Raw genomic sequence first — 18,525 nt, 5'->3', positions numbered from 1 at the left:
GGCAACGCCCGTAGGATTTCAGTGTGATTGTGCCATGAACAATGCCGGTAGCCACTGTGGGGAAGGAAGGAAGGATGTCTAAATAGAAGACAGTATGTATTTGCTGCAAGACAAGAGGCCATCCGCCAGCAATGTAGCCCAAACGCCAGGCAGTTCTGGGCACGGCCTGCAGGAGGCAGCGCTCAAGCGGCTTCCAGCGCAGCCGATGACGAACAACAGCGCTCGCTGCCAGGTTCTTCCCCTTCTCCAAGAATTCCTTCAAGAGGGCAGGGCCAGGCTTCCATCTGGGGCTCTCCTCCCTATGCATTGTGGGACTCGTAGTCTTTGGGGCCTAGCGATCGGCTCGGCCTCGGTGGAGCCGGGACTACAAGCCCTACAATGCCTCGGGGCGACTGACTGGCCGTTCCTTTTGAATGATTTCACTGCGGTTTCCCCACATTCCCTAAGCTAGACGAGCAGCAGCAGCAGCAGCAGGAGGAGGAGGGCGCAGGAATCATGGTGTAAAGGAGCCGCCGGTTCACTGGCGCGGGGGACCAGGGGCGCAAGGAGCCTGCCCGTTTCATGGCAGCCAGGACTAGGGGCGCTGGAGAAGAGGGGGGCATGGCAGCTCGGGGGGTCGCCTGGTCTTAAAGGCTGCAGGGAGCGAGCGGGGCGGCGTTGCTGCTGCTGCCGCCGCCGCCGGATCCATCCTGCTGCTCTCGCGCTCTGCCGCCTTTCCTCCCTTCTCCTCACTCCCGTCTGGAGCCGCACCAGCCCCCCGCACTCTGAGCAGCCTCGCCCCCGCCAAGATGTCTCTGGCCGTCGAAGAAGAGGACTACGCCAAGCTGGTGATGGAGTCGGGGCCCGAGTGGCTCCGCACCGAGATCAAGCGGCTCTTCCAGGAGCTGGGCGAAACCACCCGCGAGAAGATCCAGGCTGCCGAGTACGGGCTGGCGGTGCTGGAGGAGAAGCAGCAGCTCAAGCAGCAGTATGAGGAGCTGGAGCTGGAGTACGAGACCATCCGCACCGAGATGGAGCAGCTGAAGGAGGTGAGGGCGGCGCTTTCTTCATTTTGCGGGGGGCGTGCGGCAGCAACAGCTGCGGCGGCGGCGGCGGCGGATCTAATGGGCTTTAGCGGGCGCGAGGAGGCGGTGCGCGATGCAGGGGAGAGGGGGGCTGTGCTGAACGCCGGCTGCTTTTTGCAGGAATAAATATAGCAGGCAGGCAGGCAGGCAGCATGGGCTAATGGTTAGCTCACAATCGAGACTCCAGCGCACAAGGCTCCCCTGCCTGCCTGCCTGCCTGCCTGCCTGCCTGCCTGCCTGCTAGCTTGTGGAGACGTGTGCATTCTGTGGATTAACGTTTTCAGGGGGCGGTGGTGGGTGTTACGGGGAGCGCGCGCGCGCCTAGGCGTGAAGGCTTCCCGAGCAGCCCCGTTCCCACGATCGCAAAGGCCAGCTGGGCCTGGCTCGCCAGTGCGTGCCGGGCGCGTGGCGAATGCAGCGCCTTGCAAACCCTCCCCCTGGCTTGGGAAGCTCTGCGGGTGCGCAGCTCTCCGCGCAAGGCAGCCTCGCCTTTTGGATTCGCCCAGCTCGCGGGAGGCGCACCAGCCTTCTCTCTCTCCGGCCCCCGCGATGCAGTGTCACGGAAAGAAGCCGATCCAGAACCTTTGGCCCTCCCCTTTTGCTGGCGTCACGCCTTGCAGCCCCCTTAAAGGGGCAGCTCGGCAATGTCTGCGCCTCTCTAATGCACCGTGTCCTTCCCGTGACATCTGCCGTATCTTCTTGCACTGCCGTGAAATGTGCCGGACAGAGGATACTATGAGATTAATACTCTTGGGCTCGGGTGACATCTGTCCACCAGAGACCGTCGTTTTCTCTCCTTCCCGCCCCTTGCAGGGATCTCTCGTGCCTGCCTTCTTGGTGAAGATTCCCTGTCTCCTTCTGCCATATAATGGGAGGGAACCTAGGATAGGCCTCTGCCAGACCTGGAGGGAATTAAATTATTTCTGCCCACGTCAACTGGCTGATGTAGAGTTTTGATGTTTTGGAAGCATGAATAACGATATTGCTTGACATTTGTGCAGAAACGAATCTGAATCTTAAATGGCTCAGTTAAGAGTTCATTAGATAAGTTTTCTTTGCTCAGAGGTTGTAACGTTAATATTTGAATAATTAATATTAGGCCTATTGCATGTGCCAGCATAAACTGATCAGAGATCACTGAGTAAATTCAGAAGGCGCCAGAAAGCCTGCTATCTTGATTGCTTGGGCACTTCGAGAATCAGCCTACAATTTTGAAATACTGTTTGGCTCTGTGCAAGCCTGGCCCCTAAGAATCTGAAATATTGTTTTTCTAGTGCTGGCCCATTGTATGCTTCTAGTTATATAATACATGCTTTTTACTAAATGTCTGTTTCACAGACGCAGTTAAGGCCTCTCGTGCAGCTCCTTGCCTCTCCACTGTTCTCAGTTCATTTTTGTAATCGCAAACTGTAATGGAAGAGTGGGTGCCTATGGGTTATAGTGTTTTGTGTGTAGTTTTATTAGGTGCTAGGTTTTCAACTCCGGGACATCAGTTGTTTAACTTTTTAGTTGTGCTTTGACATTTTTTGTGCGACCAAATGTAGTTCTTCCTCCCATCCTGTTGGGGACACTGTGGTTGGGGCTGATGAATAAAAGTAGCTTCATTTTTCTCTGTTCCACTCAACAACATGATAGGAAGGAGGAAAGATTAGGGGAAAGACTGCAAAGATTCATATTGGGATGGCATGATACACAAATTCTGACTGTTTTCTTTGTCATCTCAGTTGTGTGGAGTGGTGAATCAGGAAGGGGGAGACTTATCTCTTGGATGTGGTTTGGAAGTGGCCAACTAGAAAAAACTTAGAGGGGTGTATTTGAGGGATTCAGAGAACAGACCTTTTTGCTCTGGCACAACATGCTTTCAGTAAGTTAGTTGTGCTTTGACATTTTTTGTGCGACCAAATGTAGTTCTTCCTCCTTGCTAGGTATCAGTTGGGCCCTGTGCCAATGGCGACCACATGGAGATCTCTGGATGCCAAGTTAGCGACTGACATTTCTATCTGGCTGGCTCCTCCAGCTTTCTTGAGAAGATAAGCAGAAGGGATTGTTTATTACATTTTTTATCCCACCTTTTCATCCAAGGAATACATGGTTCTCCCCCTTCTCATTTAATCTCTACAACAACCCTCTGAGGTACGTTAGGAGGCTGTGACTGGCCCATGTGAGCTTCATGAGTGGGGATTTGAACCCTGATCTTCCAGGCTCTAGTCTGATACTGTAACCACTACACCACACTGGCTTCCTAGAGTATTTCTGCTGTGGGACAGCTCAGTAAATTAAGTAGGTAAATAAATATGGGAAAATCAAAATGTCCCTTAGAGAAGGTTCTGAAATATTTTCCTTGAAGCTTGAATTCGTTTCTTCTGAATTGTTTTATTTGATGTTTTAATATGTTGTCAACCACTTTGATATACAGTGGTACCTCGGGATGTGAACGGGATCTATTCTGGAGCCCCGTTTGCATCCTGAATAGAACGTAAGATGTGATGGCGCGTCGGTGCGTGCGCGGGTCATGTTTTGCCACTTCCACGCATGCATGTGACGTCATTTTAAGTGTCTGCGCATGCGCTCCGTTACTTCCGGGTTGCCGCGGAGCGCAACCTGAAAGCGCTCAACCTGAAGCACATTCAACCCGAGGTATGACTATTGGTATAGAAAGGAAATGAATGACAACAACAATAACAACATCATATTTCACTGGAAAAGAAAGGTACCTACACATTCAATTGTGGTGACTGTGACCCAGTTTTAAAGTGCCATTTGGTGTTTAGCTTATATATCTGAGTTTCTAACACTGGTACCAGCTGAGAGCCATAGAAACCTTGAAACTCTTCTCACCAACTTCATGCTGCCACTAAATGCATTTTAGTGGCGGACAGACAGTGCTGATTTTGAATGGGAGCAATGCTGAACCCCCATTGGTGGTGGCCACCTACAGTCTTGATTTACCCTAACGTGCAATGCTCCTGCTGATGTGGCAGCAGAAAAAAAACACCCCGCTCTATGCTTGTGGTCATGTGGCCCCATACCAAAGATTCCCTGAAATCTGGCAGTAGTGAGGGCAGCAATGCAGGGCCAACTTAAATGTCTCCTTAAGAGAGCAAAATTAGTGTTGATTTAATTAGATACTGCAAATCCCTGTGCTGATGCAGTTTCGTAATGAAACCTGATTTATAGCAATGTGCTTAATATTGTCCACATTAATTAAAGCAGGGTGTCTTTCAGGACGCATTTAAAGCTGTACATGTTTTCAAATATTTTTACATTGCTGGAAATGCATGTCTGTGGACTCATGGGTATGTCTGGAAATGCTAATATAGAATCATGGGGAAAGTTATTATACAGGGAATGCGTTTGTATGTGTCAAAACAGTTTAATCTCTCTTTGCTCTCTGTTCTCCACCCCTTCTATTCTGTACCTTGTGCTAATGGAGCATCTGCATCCATTAACATGAGCACAGATGTGAGGACTTTTTGTGGCTTGATAGGAGGAGGGGAAGAGGTATTTCAGTGATCAAAGCATAGGAATACAGCATCCCTTTCTTAGCTCTTTGCCCTTTCATCTGACTACTAGAACTGGAATATGTTACACAAAAATAAGCAGATTATAAGCACATGCTCTCAATTTGCATGATTGACAGAATTCAGTTTTTGTTTGTGCAGCATTTTTAAAAACCTGAAGTATATACAGTACACAGTATTGGACTGATTGTCTATGGGCTGATATAGGGAAAATTATAGTACTTTAGACCTTTATGATGTTATGGAGGAATCTGGATCTCATTAGAGATTGACTAAATCTTTAACAGATGTGTGCTGAATAGACTTTTGGGGTGGGTGGGAGGAAACCTATTTAATGGCCATGCCCCCCACCCCCAAACCTTTTTTGTGTGTGTAAGTTTACATAGAATATTTTTAGTCTTATATCTTTACACAGAGGTAAGTTTGCCTGATCATAGTGGGGATTGATAAGCTACAGTTCTGTGCTGTGTATTCAGGTTGCTCCACAGGAATGTTGGCTGTAGAAGTTGCAAATATTCCACCATAGAAGTTGCTGAGGGTATGAGGTAGAGAACCTTATTCACTTTGGTTTCCAAACTCAACCTGAATGACAGTATTTAGGTTGTCCTCACAACACATGGCATGGTGATGTAGTCATACAGTGAAATCTGATCACTCTGTCCTCATTTTCACACAATGCTAAGTGAAACCATGGTTTACCACAAACATGCAGCCTCTTGGAGAGAAGATCACAGACACTTTGCTCCTCCCTCATTGTTCTGATGCTGCACTAAGTCATGGTTTGGCTTAGCATGTCATCTGAACCCAAGCTCATGGTTTAACTCTCTCTAACAATCCATGAGCTGTAAAACAATGGACAAGCTTGTGGTTGTTTTGGAGAGTTCTAAACCACAAACCTAGGTTCAGGCTATAAACCAAACCATGCTTAGTTCAGCACAGCACAACAGCAGAATGTCTGGAGGAGGAGCAAAACACAGTCACAGTCTCCTCCAGAAGCCGGAATGGTTGCTTGTTTATGCTAAGCCATGGTTTGGTTTAGTATTATGTGAGAACCAGACCTCTGAAGGCATCAATACCCTACACTGAAAACTGATGGCTGTGGAACTTCTGTAGGATGGAGCCAATATAATTAGGAGTATCCCTTCTTTTTTAAAAAGAAAAAGTGGGTCCTGCAGCCATTCATCTCAGCATTTTTTGTAGAAACAAGCAGACCATTTATGGAGATTGTCAGATCCAATAACTCTGCTAATTTGAGATTGTCATACAAATCAGGTTCTTCAGACTTTGGCAGCCAAGTACATTTTAAAAAGAAGTACAGGGTCATTAAACAAAATGAAGCAGACCTTTTGTGAAGACATCCATGTTAGTTTTGTTATTCTATCTATTTATTATGCTCCAGCATGAGTGTCATTGCTTATGTGGCCAAGAAAGTACCACCCACGCACAAGATGGGGGAGGGGGTTTATCAGCAGGCTTGGAGAAGTACTAAATTTTTAAAGAAGAAAACTTAGGATGGGAATCCCCACCCCAACTCCAACAGTCAGTGACTATAGTATGCTGACTGAATGTTGAGGGAGGAAAAACAGAAAACCCAGTGAGAGAAGGAATGGAGAATTGTGGATGAGGGCCTGGCTGACTAGCACAGTGAACAGGATCACTCCACGCTGCAACACTTTGTTGTTCTCATCCACTTACATAATAATGCTTATGCTGAAATGATCATTGACCTTACTAGGGATGGAAGCATCTGTCCATTCTGGTTGCCTCCATTTCTCATTTTTCCAGTCTTAAAATCAATTCTCTTCATTTATTTATTTAAATCATTAGTTGCCCTTTTTTACAAAAGCAACTCAAAGCCACTTGCAACAATAATCAAATGACATTCAGGTTAAAAGCCAAATCAAATAAAACAGAAAAATCTAAAATACATCTATATTTTTAGAAAGCAGGATTGAAACATCCCACCCACTAAAAGACGTCATGGATAGTTAAAAGCCAAAGGTCTGTTGGGAAACAAAGTATGTTTGTGTGATGCCTAAAAATATGTAAGAATGGTACCAGGTGAGCCTCTATGGGGAGAGCATTCCACAAGTGGGGAGACTGAAAATACCCGTTCTTGTGTTGTCTCCCTCCAGAACTCGTATGGAGGGGGCACACGGAGAACAGCCTAGATTCTGGTCAGGGTTGGTGAGGAGGTCTTTGAAGTCTTGGGCTCCTGAGCTGCATAAGGCTTTATAGTTAAAACCAGTACGTTGAATTGGGCTCAGAAACTCATTGGTAGCCAGTGCAATCTGGCCAAGATTGGTGTTTTGTGCTTTGACTATCTTGTCTCAGTGAACAACCTGGCCACTGAATTCTGGGCCAACTGTAATTTACAAACAATCTTCAAAGGCAGCCCCACATATAACTCATTGCAGTAATTTAACCTAGAGGTTACCAGAGTGTTGACAACAGAAGTTAGGCTATCCCTGTCCAGAAAGGAGCCAGAGTTGATGAAAAGCCTGCCATGCCACTTAAGACTCAAGCAACAGTGATGGATCCAGAAGTCCTCCCATGTATCTGCTCTTTCAGAAGTAGTGTAACCACATCAAGAATAGGCCACCTCCCATCCATCTGGTCTAGGGAACCAGACACTAACAGTGTCTCATTTTTATCTGGATTGAGCTTCAGTATACTGACACACATCCATTTCATTACCAAAGCAAGACATTGGTCCAGCTCATCCACTGCCACTCCTGTAGACGTAAAGGAGAAGCAGAGCTGTGCATCATCAGCATATTGTTGACAATGTACTCAGAGACTTCAGATGATCCCAGCCAGCATTTTCATGTAGATGTTAAACAACATCACATGTTCTTTTAATTAATATTTTCATTTTTGTGCATGCTTTCCCTTAATATATGCATTTTTGTAAACCTCAGTTGGAGAACTTCATCACAAAATATGACTGAGTATAGAAGGATAGCTGTGTTTCAGAAAGAGCGAATTTGATAGATTTGGCTTTAAATGTGTACTGAATCAAATTCCTCCTCTATTCCATGTCCTCATGTTATTTAATGGTTGAAAGGTAGGTCTGTACAGTGGTACCTCCGGTTACAAACTTAATTCGTTCCAGAGGTCCGTTCTTAACCTGAAACCGTTCTTAACATGAGGCACGCTTTCGCTAATAGGGCCTCCTGCTGCCGCCGTGCGACTTCCACTCACATCCCAGAGCAAAGTTCGCAACCAGGAGCATATACTTCCGGGTTAGCGAAGCTCGTTACCCAAAGCGTACGTAAGGAGGACTGTACGTAACCCGAGGTTCCACTGTAATGTAATTTCTTTCTTTCTTTCTTTGTCTCTCTCTTTGCCTCTGCTTTACATCCTGAAATTTTATGTGCCCTCATCCAGTTATTAGTAGAGATGGAAACATCCTGTGAAAATGTGTATTATTTCCTCTGAGGAAGAAAATATGTAGCTAGAACTTGTACAGTCATCACGTTCTCTTTGTACAGGGTAAAAAATTTCTGCAGCTAGTGGCTTAACTAGATCCATGTGCACATTCCCCGACATTAGGTTTAACGGAATCTATACCCTATCTTAGAGACTTTTGACAGCACAGACCATCTGTTTTGCCATGTGCATGCTGGGCTAGGTTTGCATGCAAAAACATGTTTGGTGCAGAAGCTTGCTACAGTGCATGAAGATCTGTAAATGGCGTCCATCACTTCCATGGAGGAATGATAAAGTGTGAAATGCTTCCAGCTAGCTTTTAGGTGAATCATCTTACTTCCAGAGCCGTTCTCGAGATAAGATAATTCTGTGCTTATCCTCATCTGATCTTTGTAGAAGGACTGCCTCTATTTCCACACAAAGAATCTCTCACTTACTTGTGGAAATGTATTCTTCAATTGATGTAGTTTCTCATTTTTCTCACTTAAAGGGATTCTGCTTTAGATTCAGGAATTTTTTGCTTACCTCATCTTATAATTAGCAGCAATGCGAATATTGTGTGAAACAAAACGTAACATTTGCAGGAAAAATGTCAGGTGTGGACTTGCTGTCTAATAAGATTTGACTCATTTGCCATATTGATTTGTTTGGATAAAAGGAAAAGGTAAAGATACCCTTGACCGTTAGGTCTAGTCGCGGACTACTTTGGGGTTGCAGCACTCATCTCGCTCTACAGGCCGAGGAGCCGGCATTTGTCTGCAGACAGCTTCCGGGTTATGTGGCCAGCATGACTAAGCCGCTTCTGGTGAACCAGAGCAGCACACGGAAACGCTGTTTACCTTCCCGCCGGAGTGGTACCTATTTATCTACTTTCACTTTGATGTGCTTTCGAACTGCTAGGTTGGCAGGAGCAGGGACCAAGCAATGGGCGCTCACCCTGTCGCGGGGATTCGAACCGCCAACCTTCTGATCAGCCAGCCCTAGGCTCTGTGGTTTAGACCACAGTGCCACCCGCGTCCAGATCCAAATTCTGCGCTTTAAATGCCCCCAACCCATTTTCTGTGAATGTAAATTGCAAAACAGGAGAACAAGTAGGCATTTGCAATAAATGTTGAACTAGATTGGCAGAGAGCAAGGAAGAAAGAAGATATTATTGGGGGGGGGGACAGTTAGGGCCAGCAGTGGAGTTGGGAGCACTGGAGAGGTTCTGCAAGACCCATGTGCTATTTTTCCTGATAAGTGAACGTTTGTCCTAGCCTCTTCTGTCCTTGATTCTTTGGGTGGGATTCCACTAAGTTGTTGCGTGCATGGTGTGAGGTCCACTCATGCAACCCTAAGTCTGCTCTGGCTGGTTGGTGGAACCTCTAGAACAAGTTTAGGGGCACACAGTGGGGAGAGGGGAAAAAAGTTTTGTTGCATGAGTGGAACCTCGTTCTGCACTTACTAGAGCTATGTGGTACTCCCCTCTTTAGCCTGTGCCTTGTTGGTACAACCATGAAAGTTAGTAACACTAAGAGCAACCAAGTAAATCCAGGATTTAGCTGCACCTTTTAACCTTTGCTTTTGGTTGGAGGGAAAAAAGCATCCAGTCCAGTGTGAGATAGCTACATACAAAACAGGGTTACTTCTCTGAGGTTTTGCAAGAGTCAACTTTGACTTGAAAGAGGGATTGTATGCAGAGCCTAATCATCTGCAGTCTTGACAATTCATTTGGTGGGGACTGGGGGCAGCAAAGGCTTACAATCCCCGACTTCAAAAGAGGTTATCACCTTTGCCTAGGGCTTTGATCTGTATTAAGTGATGTCTGCAAGATTTATAGCTTGCTGGAAACTGAAACTGAAACTGGTTCCTCCTGTTTGGAACTGCTTTCTGATTAGCCAGTGGTGAGGCCAGTGGATGTAATCCTCATGATTTGACTCCTTAGCTCTCACAGACCTGATAATACTTTGAATTATTTATTTCTCTAATACAAGGGATATGCAATAGGAAGACATACATATATATGAGATTGAGTGGTTGCCTTAAAAGATGAGGCTAGAGCCTTTTAAAGCTTTTGCAGAAATGACCTATTGCTAATTCAAAACCCACATTCCTCTTTACATTTGAGGTGGTTATTGGGAAAAGGCGAGGATAAAGAGCTCATCGTGGCTAAATATTTTTAGGTTTGCTGATTTTAGTGTGGGGGCGTGGGGGGGAGAGAATAAGCCATTTTCATTCCAGCTGGCCGCATAGCAAAGAACTTCATGTTCAGCAAAATGATGTGATAAAAAGCTTTCTTAAGTTAAGGAAAGTACAAATTTGTTTTTTAATGCTCTGCTGTGTAACAAACATGTGAGACCAAATACCTCTGTTGTAGAAAGCAACCCCTTTTAAGGAAAATGATTCTAGACTAGCTCAATAGTTTACTAAAAGCCAAAGTCTTGGTTCATGTGTTGGGCAGGAAATCCAGGTAGCTCCCCTTAAGCTTAGATCATGTCCAAAGGGTCTTAAGTGGTGTATGGTGACTGTGGAAGGGGACTAGCTGGTGGTGGCACCCAGCTTGCAGTGTTGCCTCATGCTGTGTTAGGCATTAGTGCCTAGACTGGAGTGTTTGGTGCCATGCCAATAGTTTTCCCCTCCCTCCCTGGCCCAACTTTTATCTTTTTTAACCAACAGTAAATTTGTTGGTTCTGTTTTCGATCTTATTTAATGCTGGCGCTGTTTTTCTGTTGCTGATGTTCCACTGGATTGTATTTTATGTGAATCATGTTAATCTTAGTTTGTTCCTAGAATTTATTTGCAAGCTGTTTTTGAAAATCTTTAAAATTGTAAGGCAGGGTTGTATTTTATTGCAAGCACATGCTGAATGTGGCATGGGGCCCAATCCACCAGGGATTTTGTTTGTTTCAGCTCTTGAAAAGCTGTTGTTTATTCCATTTAGGGCACAATCTAATTCTCCTGAGCAAACCTGTGGGCTGGATCTGTCAGTCTCCTCCTCTTCTGTATGAAGTGCCTGCCTCATTTTGGCAAACAAATAAAAATATTTCTGTGTCCCCCCCCCCCAATAATAAAGAACAGTAGAGAGGCTGAGGCAAACTGATACGTTTTTATTTTCTAAAAACTTTGTTTACAATAGAAGGAGCTGATTTGCTTCACGTATTCCAGTTTTTCTTGCGCAGGATGTCTAGAAGAACCAGTTAGCCTGCATATTGTGGACATTTTCTTTTATTTATGCACAGGTAGCATTCTCTTAGGCTGCAATCCTATACCCACTTATCTGGAGCTAAGCTGTATTGAATTCAGTTAGACTTATCTTCTGAGTATATAGGATTCTGCAGTTAAATGTGTAAAATAAGAATGTTTTTGGCCTTTCTCTGCCCCTATCCACTTTGCCCTTTTACTCTACATACAGTGGGGTCAGTTGCTCAGAGCCTGGACTGGATGATGGAGAGTCGCCAAGAAGCAGAATGGTTTCTTGGAAGAGAATTGTTATTGCAACCTGAGCATAACCAAGAAGAAATATCAAGAAGCCCCAAATAATTTTGCAGATGACCTGAAACTGAGCTTTAAGACCCAACTTTTTTACTCATCCCCAATGTGTTGGGATACTCTCACCAGCATCTGCACAACTTGCCCTAGACACTCTGCTCGTTTTTTTGATATGACCCACCTAATTGGAGACTGGAAAACTGTGTTGTCTGAAACAACTTTGTGTCTTAAAGTGACTATGCCTTTAATATTTATTGAACACATTTATACCAAGGTGCTAGACATTACAATAAAGCAATCCAATGCAAAACAAAAAATGGAGTATGCAATTAATACGATCCAGTAAAAGCAACCTATGACAATTACTGTAAAGTAACTGGGAATCATTCAACTGGATTTGGAGGCCATGGAAAGTTTAAATAATTAGATGATGTTTTGAAGAGCAATTAGAAGCTCATTACAGTACGTGTCTGCTGTCTTTCAGTGGGAAGTTTATTTCATAGGCTGGGGACCACCATGCGAAAGGCCATCCACCCCAGGTGTAGATTATCTGAAATAACACTTTCTCCCATATAGACCTTCCTGTACATGTAAGATTTTCAGGGGAAACCCCATTAGTTATGCAACGGCTTGCAGAGGTTCATTTTGTGGCAGCTTGGAGGACAGCCTTCTCCATGTCCATGTTGGCCCGTAGTCTGTAGAGGGAACTCATCTCCGAAATACACCAAGCACCAGCTGTGGTGAGCTTGCATTTGCTCTATTCACTCACTATTTACTCATTGTTTACCTGATCAGTACACAAAGCCTTAAAACCTTGTCCTGGGTGCAGATTGGCACCCAGGCCAGTGCCAACCTTTGCTTTCAGGCATATCGCACAATAGCTGAATTTCCCTGAAAGCCTGTATTTGAAGGCTGACATTTTTGTGAGCTCATAGAATCATAGAGTTGGAAGAGACCACAAGGGCCACCGAGTCCAACCCCCTGCCAAGCAGGAAACACCATCAGAGCACTACTGACATATGGTTGTCAAGCCTCTGCTTAAAGACCTCCAAAGAAGGAGACTCCACCACACTCCTTGGCAGCAAATTCCACTGTCGAACAGCTCTTACTGTTCTTCCTAATGTTCTTCTAACAGTTCTTCCTAATGTTTAGGTGGAATCTTCTTTCTTGTAGTTTGAATCTTGTAGAGCTGAATCCATGTGATGTGAAAATAGCCTCCTTCTGAGCAGTGGGCGGCAAGGAGCAGCTGGGGGCGGGGTGCAGTGAATAGCTTCACCATTTTCTGTTCCCATTCTACTGTATGTGAGGTTATGACTAATCGGTTACACTGCAGGGGCATAAGGCGACTTCCAGTGGGTGATTCATTCTCCAGGCATTTGTCTGGGCTCTCTCTCTCTGTTTTTCTCTGCCTCTCCACTCCTGGCAGAATGCAGAGATGTATTTGTTCAGAGTCGGTAGCTGAGCAACAGGGAAGAATATAGCATGGATTTGGAATATGATCTATGAAAACTTTAACACAAGGAAGGGACACAAATAAACTTTGGCATCTAAGTAATTCTCACAGCGAAGAACAAAAAAGAAAGAATTAGACTCTGACTGGATCCTTGGTAGCGAGAAACTGCCGATCTTGCAAGAAATAAACAGGCTGATGTGGGAGGAGAATTCCACCCCACCCCCAGGACATTATTCCTGCCAGCTATTTTGTTTTTATTTATTTATTGCAGACTTTTTTTTTGCCATAGGCTGATTCATTGAATTTGAACTTTGCTAGTAGGAAAGTGGGGCAGGGGAGAATAAAATGATGTCTACGTTTCCTTGGGGCATAATTAAATCAATACGCCCATGCTAGTTGTGGTAGCTTGCTGTATGAGATTATAATTCTTTATCGGGGGTGGGGTGGGGATGTTTAAAAATAGAAAATAAAATAAAATGCATTGTTAGATAATGGCTAGGGGAAAGTTTCCATGTAATCGTGTATATACTGTTTTAAACGAGCCCTTCCTTTACCTTCATGTTGCATTGGTATAAACAAGAACAGTCGTACCTTGGAAGTCAAACTGAATCTTTTCCTGAAGTCCGTTCGACTTCCAAAACATTCGAAAACCAAATTGCGGCCTCTGATTGGCTGCAGGAAGCTCTTGCAGCCAATCAGAAGCTGCGGAATCCCCGTCAGATGTTCGGGTTCCAAAAGAACGTTCGCAAACCGGAGCAATCACTTCCGGGCTTGCGGTGTTTGGGGGCCAAAACGTCTGAGTTCCAGGGCATTTGACAACCAAACTCTAGTCCCCTTCCTTGGCCGAGCGTCCAAACAGGAGACCCCTCCTTAACCTACACTGGACATTTGTTGGCACCCCTTCTATGGAGGATGGAAGCAAGGAGAGGAAAGGGACGTGTCTAACTTCCCCACCCCACCCCAATTTCAAGACTCCCTGGTCTGGCAGTTTGAAAATGGATCTGAACAACCTTCTCACTTGCCTGCTGCTGCTGTTCCTGGGTGCAAGCCATGCTACCACCGATGAAGCCCCCAGCACACCCCTTTTCTCCTCTCCTTCCCCTCTCCCCACCACCTGGTCCTCCAGGCCACAAACATCCCCCGAATCCACGCAAGGTCCCACATCAGACGCCACTGACGCGACATCTTCGCCCAAACCTTCTCTGACGCAGCAGGACCAGGACCACAAGGAGCCCTCGGTCTCCAGCCCACAGACAGAGAAACCCAGACTTCCCCAAGAGAAGATGGAGGCTGCTCCTTTCAAGTTTCCTGAGGTTGACATCGAGGAGTCTGGCGGAAGTCAGCAATGGGAGACTGCAGCTCAGGGAGTGGCGATTATGCTGATGAAACCCAAAGGGCAACTGTCAGCTGGGGAAGCCCACACCGCAGCTAGCCACGCCATGGGGCTGTTTCTTGCTGGCTGCGGCCTGCTGCTCTGCCTCTTCATCGGGGTCTATTGTGCCTACAGTCAAGGATCCAAGAAAGAGCCCTTTTCCCACCATCGCTTGTATGAGGACGGATTTGATGACCCTGCCCTCTTCCTGGACAGCCCAAAGGATTACGACTGGTTCTTCTATGAGACTGACGGTTACGTCTACCCAACGGCCTCCCAAGCCCAGCCTCAGCCAGTCCAGACCCTCTCGATCCAAGCTCTCAAGCAACCCCCCTCTGCTCTCGATGGGTCGCCAGGGAAACTGGCGTCTTCCGAGGCAGGGCAGGACTCCAAGCAGACCCAAGCCAGCGCTGTGAAGCTGGAGTGCCTGTCCCCAGCCAACCTGCGCACTGGGAACTTCATCTGAGGCTCTGGACCCTTTCCAGAAAAAAATATGGGCTACGTGCAAATCCCTCTCCCCACTCCTGCAGACTGAATTCTCTAGGCCAGGGTTAGGCAGAAGGTAGGACAGCCTATTTACTGATAGGCTGCTGCTGGAGAATTTGCGGTAGATTGGCTCCTCAAAAAAGTAATGAGAAAAAATCCACCCCTTTCCCAAATATAGATTTTTTTTTTTAGAAGTCCTGATCTGTAGAAATGCAGATGCTGTTTGGAATTTTTGATACATTCTTCCCCTCCATCTCCACCCCACATCCCAAGTCACCACTTTGTTCCTTGCTCTGATTGGTGGAGCTCAGCTTCCCAGTAAAAGCAAACACAAAGCAGATCTTGCAATCCTGACGTTTGCCCACATGTGCTATAGAGCACAGCCTATCTCCAGGTGCCCCCACTTTTGGAAGTGAGGTAGGCATTCTCACAGTAGTGGATCCTCGTCTGCATAGCTGGTTTTTAATGCTGCCAGTTCTATTTCATTGCATTTTTTTAAAAATTATGTGATACGTGTTTTTAATGCAAGGTGTTGTAAGTCAATTTGAGAATATGTATGGAAAGGTGGACAACCAAAGTATGACTTTTATATTTTTACTGCAGTTTTCTGAATAACTAGAATAAGCAAAGTTCACTTAGCTGAAGTGAATTTTTATTTTAAAAAATGATTGTATAATCTGAGGCAGGGGTGGAACAATGCCTCTATAGGCCTTAGGATTCTCCCCAGACTATGCTTGCCACCCTTCCAAGCAATTTTCATTGCTTTGCTGGGTCGAATATGTCCTTCAACTTTGACAATGCCTCTTGCTTGCCTCAACGGAGGTTACAGAGATGTGTGTGCACCTTCCGCTTTCGTATGGCTGGAATGTAGCTTCCTGTACAAAAGGTGAGAATCACATCCTTTGCTCTGGCCGCTCTTGAGGTGTTGCCTATAAAGGAATGCAGCCCTTGGACTGAGGAGAGGTTCCCTGCCTTTGTGGAGATCTGGCTGCAGAATACTTGCAGGCATGATGTACCTGTGCTTGTTTACTGAGTTCCCTGAGACTTGCTCCCTAGTCAATAAGTTCAGGATTGCAGCCATACTCCCATTTTCTGCTTGTGTGTTCCTGGTGGATTATGCAAACTGTTTGAACCAGCAGATAGGAACATAGGAAGCTGCCTTATACTCTAGCTCAGTTCTGCCTACTCTGACTGGCAGCAGTTCTCCAGGATTTCAGGCAGGGGTCTCTGCCTTCCCTACCTGGAGATTAAACCTGGGATCTTCTGCATGCAAGACAGATGCTGTGCATTAAACTACATGGCCCTTTCCTGATGCTGGAGTGGCTCTTGGCAAACAATAGTAGATGTTACCTGCACTGTGGTGTTAAATCCTCTGGCAGCTATGAAATGCCTTAATATATTGTTGACTGATACATGTATGCTTTAACAGTGGTTTTGTTTTAATATGTTGTTGTTTTTATGCCCTGGGGCTCAACAAAGAAGCTTAATTAACTTTGAGGCTATATAATAATAATTAACCACCATTACGTAACTGGCAGTGGCAGCAACTGACAAGCCTGTGCCTAAAAGAGTTTGCAGTCTTAGGGTTAGAGTGGCGGTGAAGGACTGAACATATTTGGAAAGGAGGAATGTGAGCACAAGGCAAGAAATTGGGCATAGAGAACCTGCACACCCACCCACCCATCCCGCAGATGTAAGACTCCCAACCCCAGTCTAGGGGTGATTTTCTAGACCTACTACACTGTTTCATCCCTACAGAACAACCATACTTCAAGAAGGCCTTCGAATTTCAGGAAATATAGGTGGCATTAAATGCTCAGGAAAGAGGAAGCCATACCCATGTCTAGCATGTGGCTCTTGGGGGATTGACGAGCCCTTTGAACCTGAAAAATGGTCAGCCACTTCTGATGTTAACAAGGGGTTAGCTTGCAATAGTGCAGTTTGTAAGCAGTGGGAACTGGGATAGGACTAATGTTTCAAAGCTGAGTGTGAACTCTGGCTAAACCTTTGGTATAGATGGGAACATCAGTGCAGGCAGTGTGGCTCTCACCTCCCACAGAATTCAAAAGAAGAAGGAAAAAAGGCATTGTGCTCCAATTACCCACAAAATCAAGAGACTTAATGGGAGCACAGACTCTGAAATCTAATGACTTGGATGGATAGATTTTGGCAAATGCAGTATTCTGCCCCAGCACTTTTTGCATTCACTAAGCAAGATCACCATGCTTTCATCTGTTTTTCACAAAATGCTACTTTATTTTTCAGGATCAGCTTTAGTCTGCTGTTAAAGCAGAAGCTGGTTCGTCATATGGCCCTCCCCATGTTTCCCCTCTGCATTTCGAATCATTTAGCAATGTTTTATGGACAGGAAATAGGAACTTCTGGTTCATACACACAGCTGGTTTAAATAAATCTCAAACCAAAGGGAACATGTGGAACTCCCCCACCCCCAGATTGTATCCAAGGGATCTCTACAAACTCAGATCAGAACTTGTGTAGTTCCAATGGAGTGTTTGTTAAGACTACAATCTTTGTAAGGGGCATTTTAAAGACTTTTAGTCCAACTTTCAGCTTGTTAAAGTGACCAAATAAAGGGCTTCCAAATCAATGCAATGTCCTGAATTTAATCTGAATCTGTTGCTTTTATACAATTACAATATGCTAGCGAAAGAGAATTTAACCATAATCCACAGCGATATGGTATGCAAATATTTCTGGACGTTTTAAATATTATTTTATTTTTCATTGTATTGCTTCAGCATTTTGGCATTTGCCACCCTAAACCTCTTTGGGTGGAAGGGTGGAAGAGAACTTTTAATAATAATAATAATAATAATAATAATAATAATAATAATAATAATAATAGATCAAACAGGGCATTCTTAAGCCTTAAAATGGGGTTACTTAATTAAGCAGCCCCCTTATGCTGGTGAGATTGTAAGGGACGAGGAACATATTGGCATATGTGGTAGGGATGTAACTATGTACACAAGTTCTGGAAGCAGGTTGTAATGGAATTTGGTATTATTGTTGGCATGCAGGTCACCCTAGATGCTAAGCCATGTATCCTATACCTTTTTGTTGCTGCCAGTGAAGTCTTACTTTGCAACAATTAATTCTATATCTGTTATTGCTGCTCATCTTGTGATCTCTCACGGTGGAAAGACGCACCTTGTTACAGTATCTATGGATGTATGGTTTTAAAAATTCATGTTTATTGCCATTTCTGAAAACTGACTCATAAAATACGTGCTGCCAGGGGTGTTGCGCGAGCCCTCCAACTTTGCTTCTGCTTGAGAGCCAAACAGTCTCATGGTCGTCAAATTCACACTAAATATGAGTTTATTTGCCAACAGTCATGAATATTTGGTATGTTTGGTACAGATATGAACCACTATGTAATTTATTTTATGCCAGTCATTCTTTTTATGCTTTCTATGCTTATTAGGCTTATTATTTTATTATCTTGTGATTTTATTTTTTCTGTTTTTATGACTGCTTTTAAGTACAGATGGGGTGAACCTACAGCATAAGCAGCTGGCCACAGTCAACCTTTGGGAATGTTATTCTCTATTAGGTAGAACTTTTAAAAGAAGGGCTGGTTCTGTGATGTTTTTATTGTATCAAGCTGTACATGTTTATATATATATATATATATATATATATATACCGTCTTTTTTCGCCCTATAGGGTGCACCGGCCCATGGGCGCACTTATCTTTTTTGGGGG

At 44.9% G+C, this 18,525-nt stretch overlaps 1 protein-coding gene across 3 annotated transcripts in view; it reads left to right on the top strand.

Moving 5' to 3' along the window:
• Positions 1 to 359: 359 nt before the first annotated feature.
• BICD2 (BICD cargo adaptor 2) overlaps positions 360 to 18,525 on the top strand; it is an 89,925-nt gene continuing 71,759 nt past the window's right edge. The window contains exon 1 of one of the 3 annotated variants that reach the window (XM_081848860.1): positions 360 to 1,028. In XM_081848860.1, the coding sequence (XP_081704986.1) occupies positions 789 to 1,028 (240 nt within the window). In that variant the 5' untranslated portion in view covers positions 360 to 788. The remainder of the gene's footprint in view (positions 1,029 to 18,525) is intronic. The other 2 variants (XM_081848862.1, XM_081848861.1) reach the window with 2 other exon arrangements.

This window comes from Podarcis erhardii (assembly GCF_964252035.2).
Source record: "Podarcis erhardii genome assembly, chromosome: 2".
NCBI lineage: Eukaryota > Metazoa > Chordata > Lepidosauria > Squamata > Lacertidae > Podarcis > Podarcis erhardii.
This window is presented reverse-complemented; position numbering and strand designations above follow the sequence as displayed.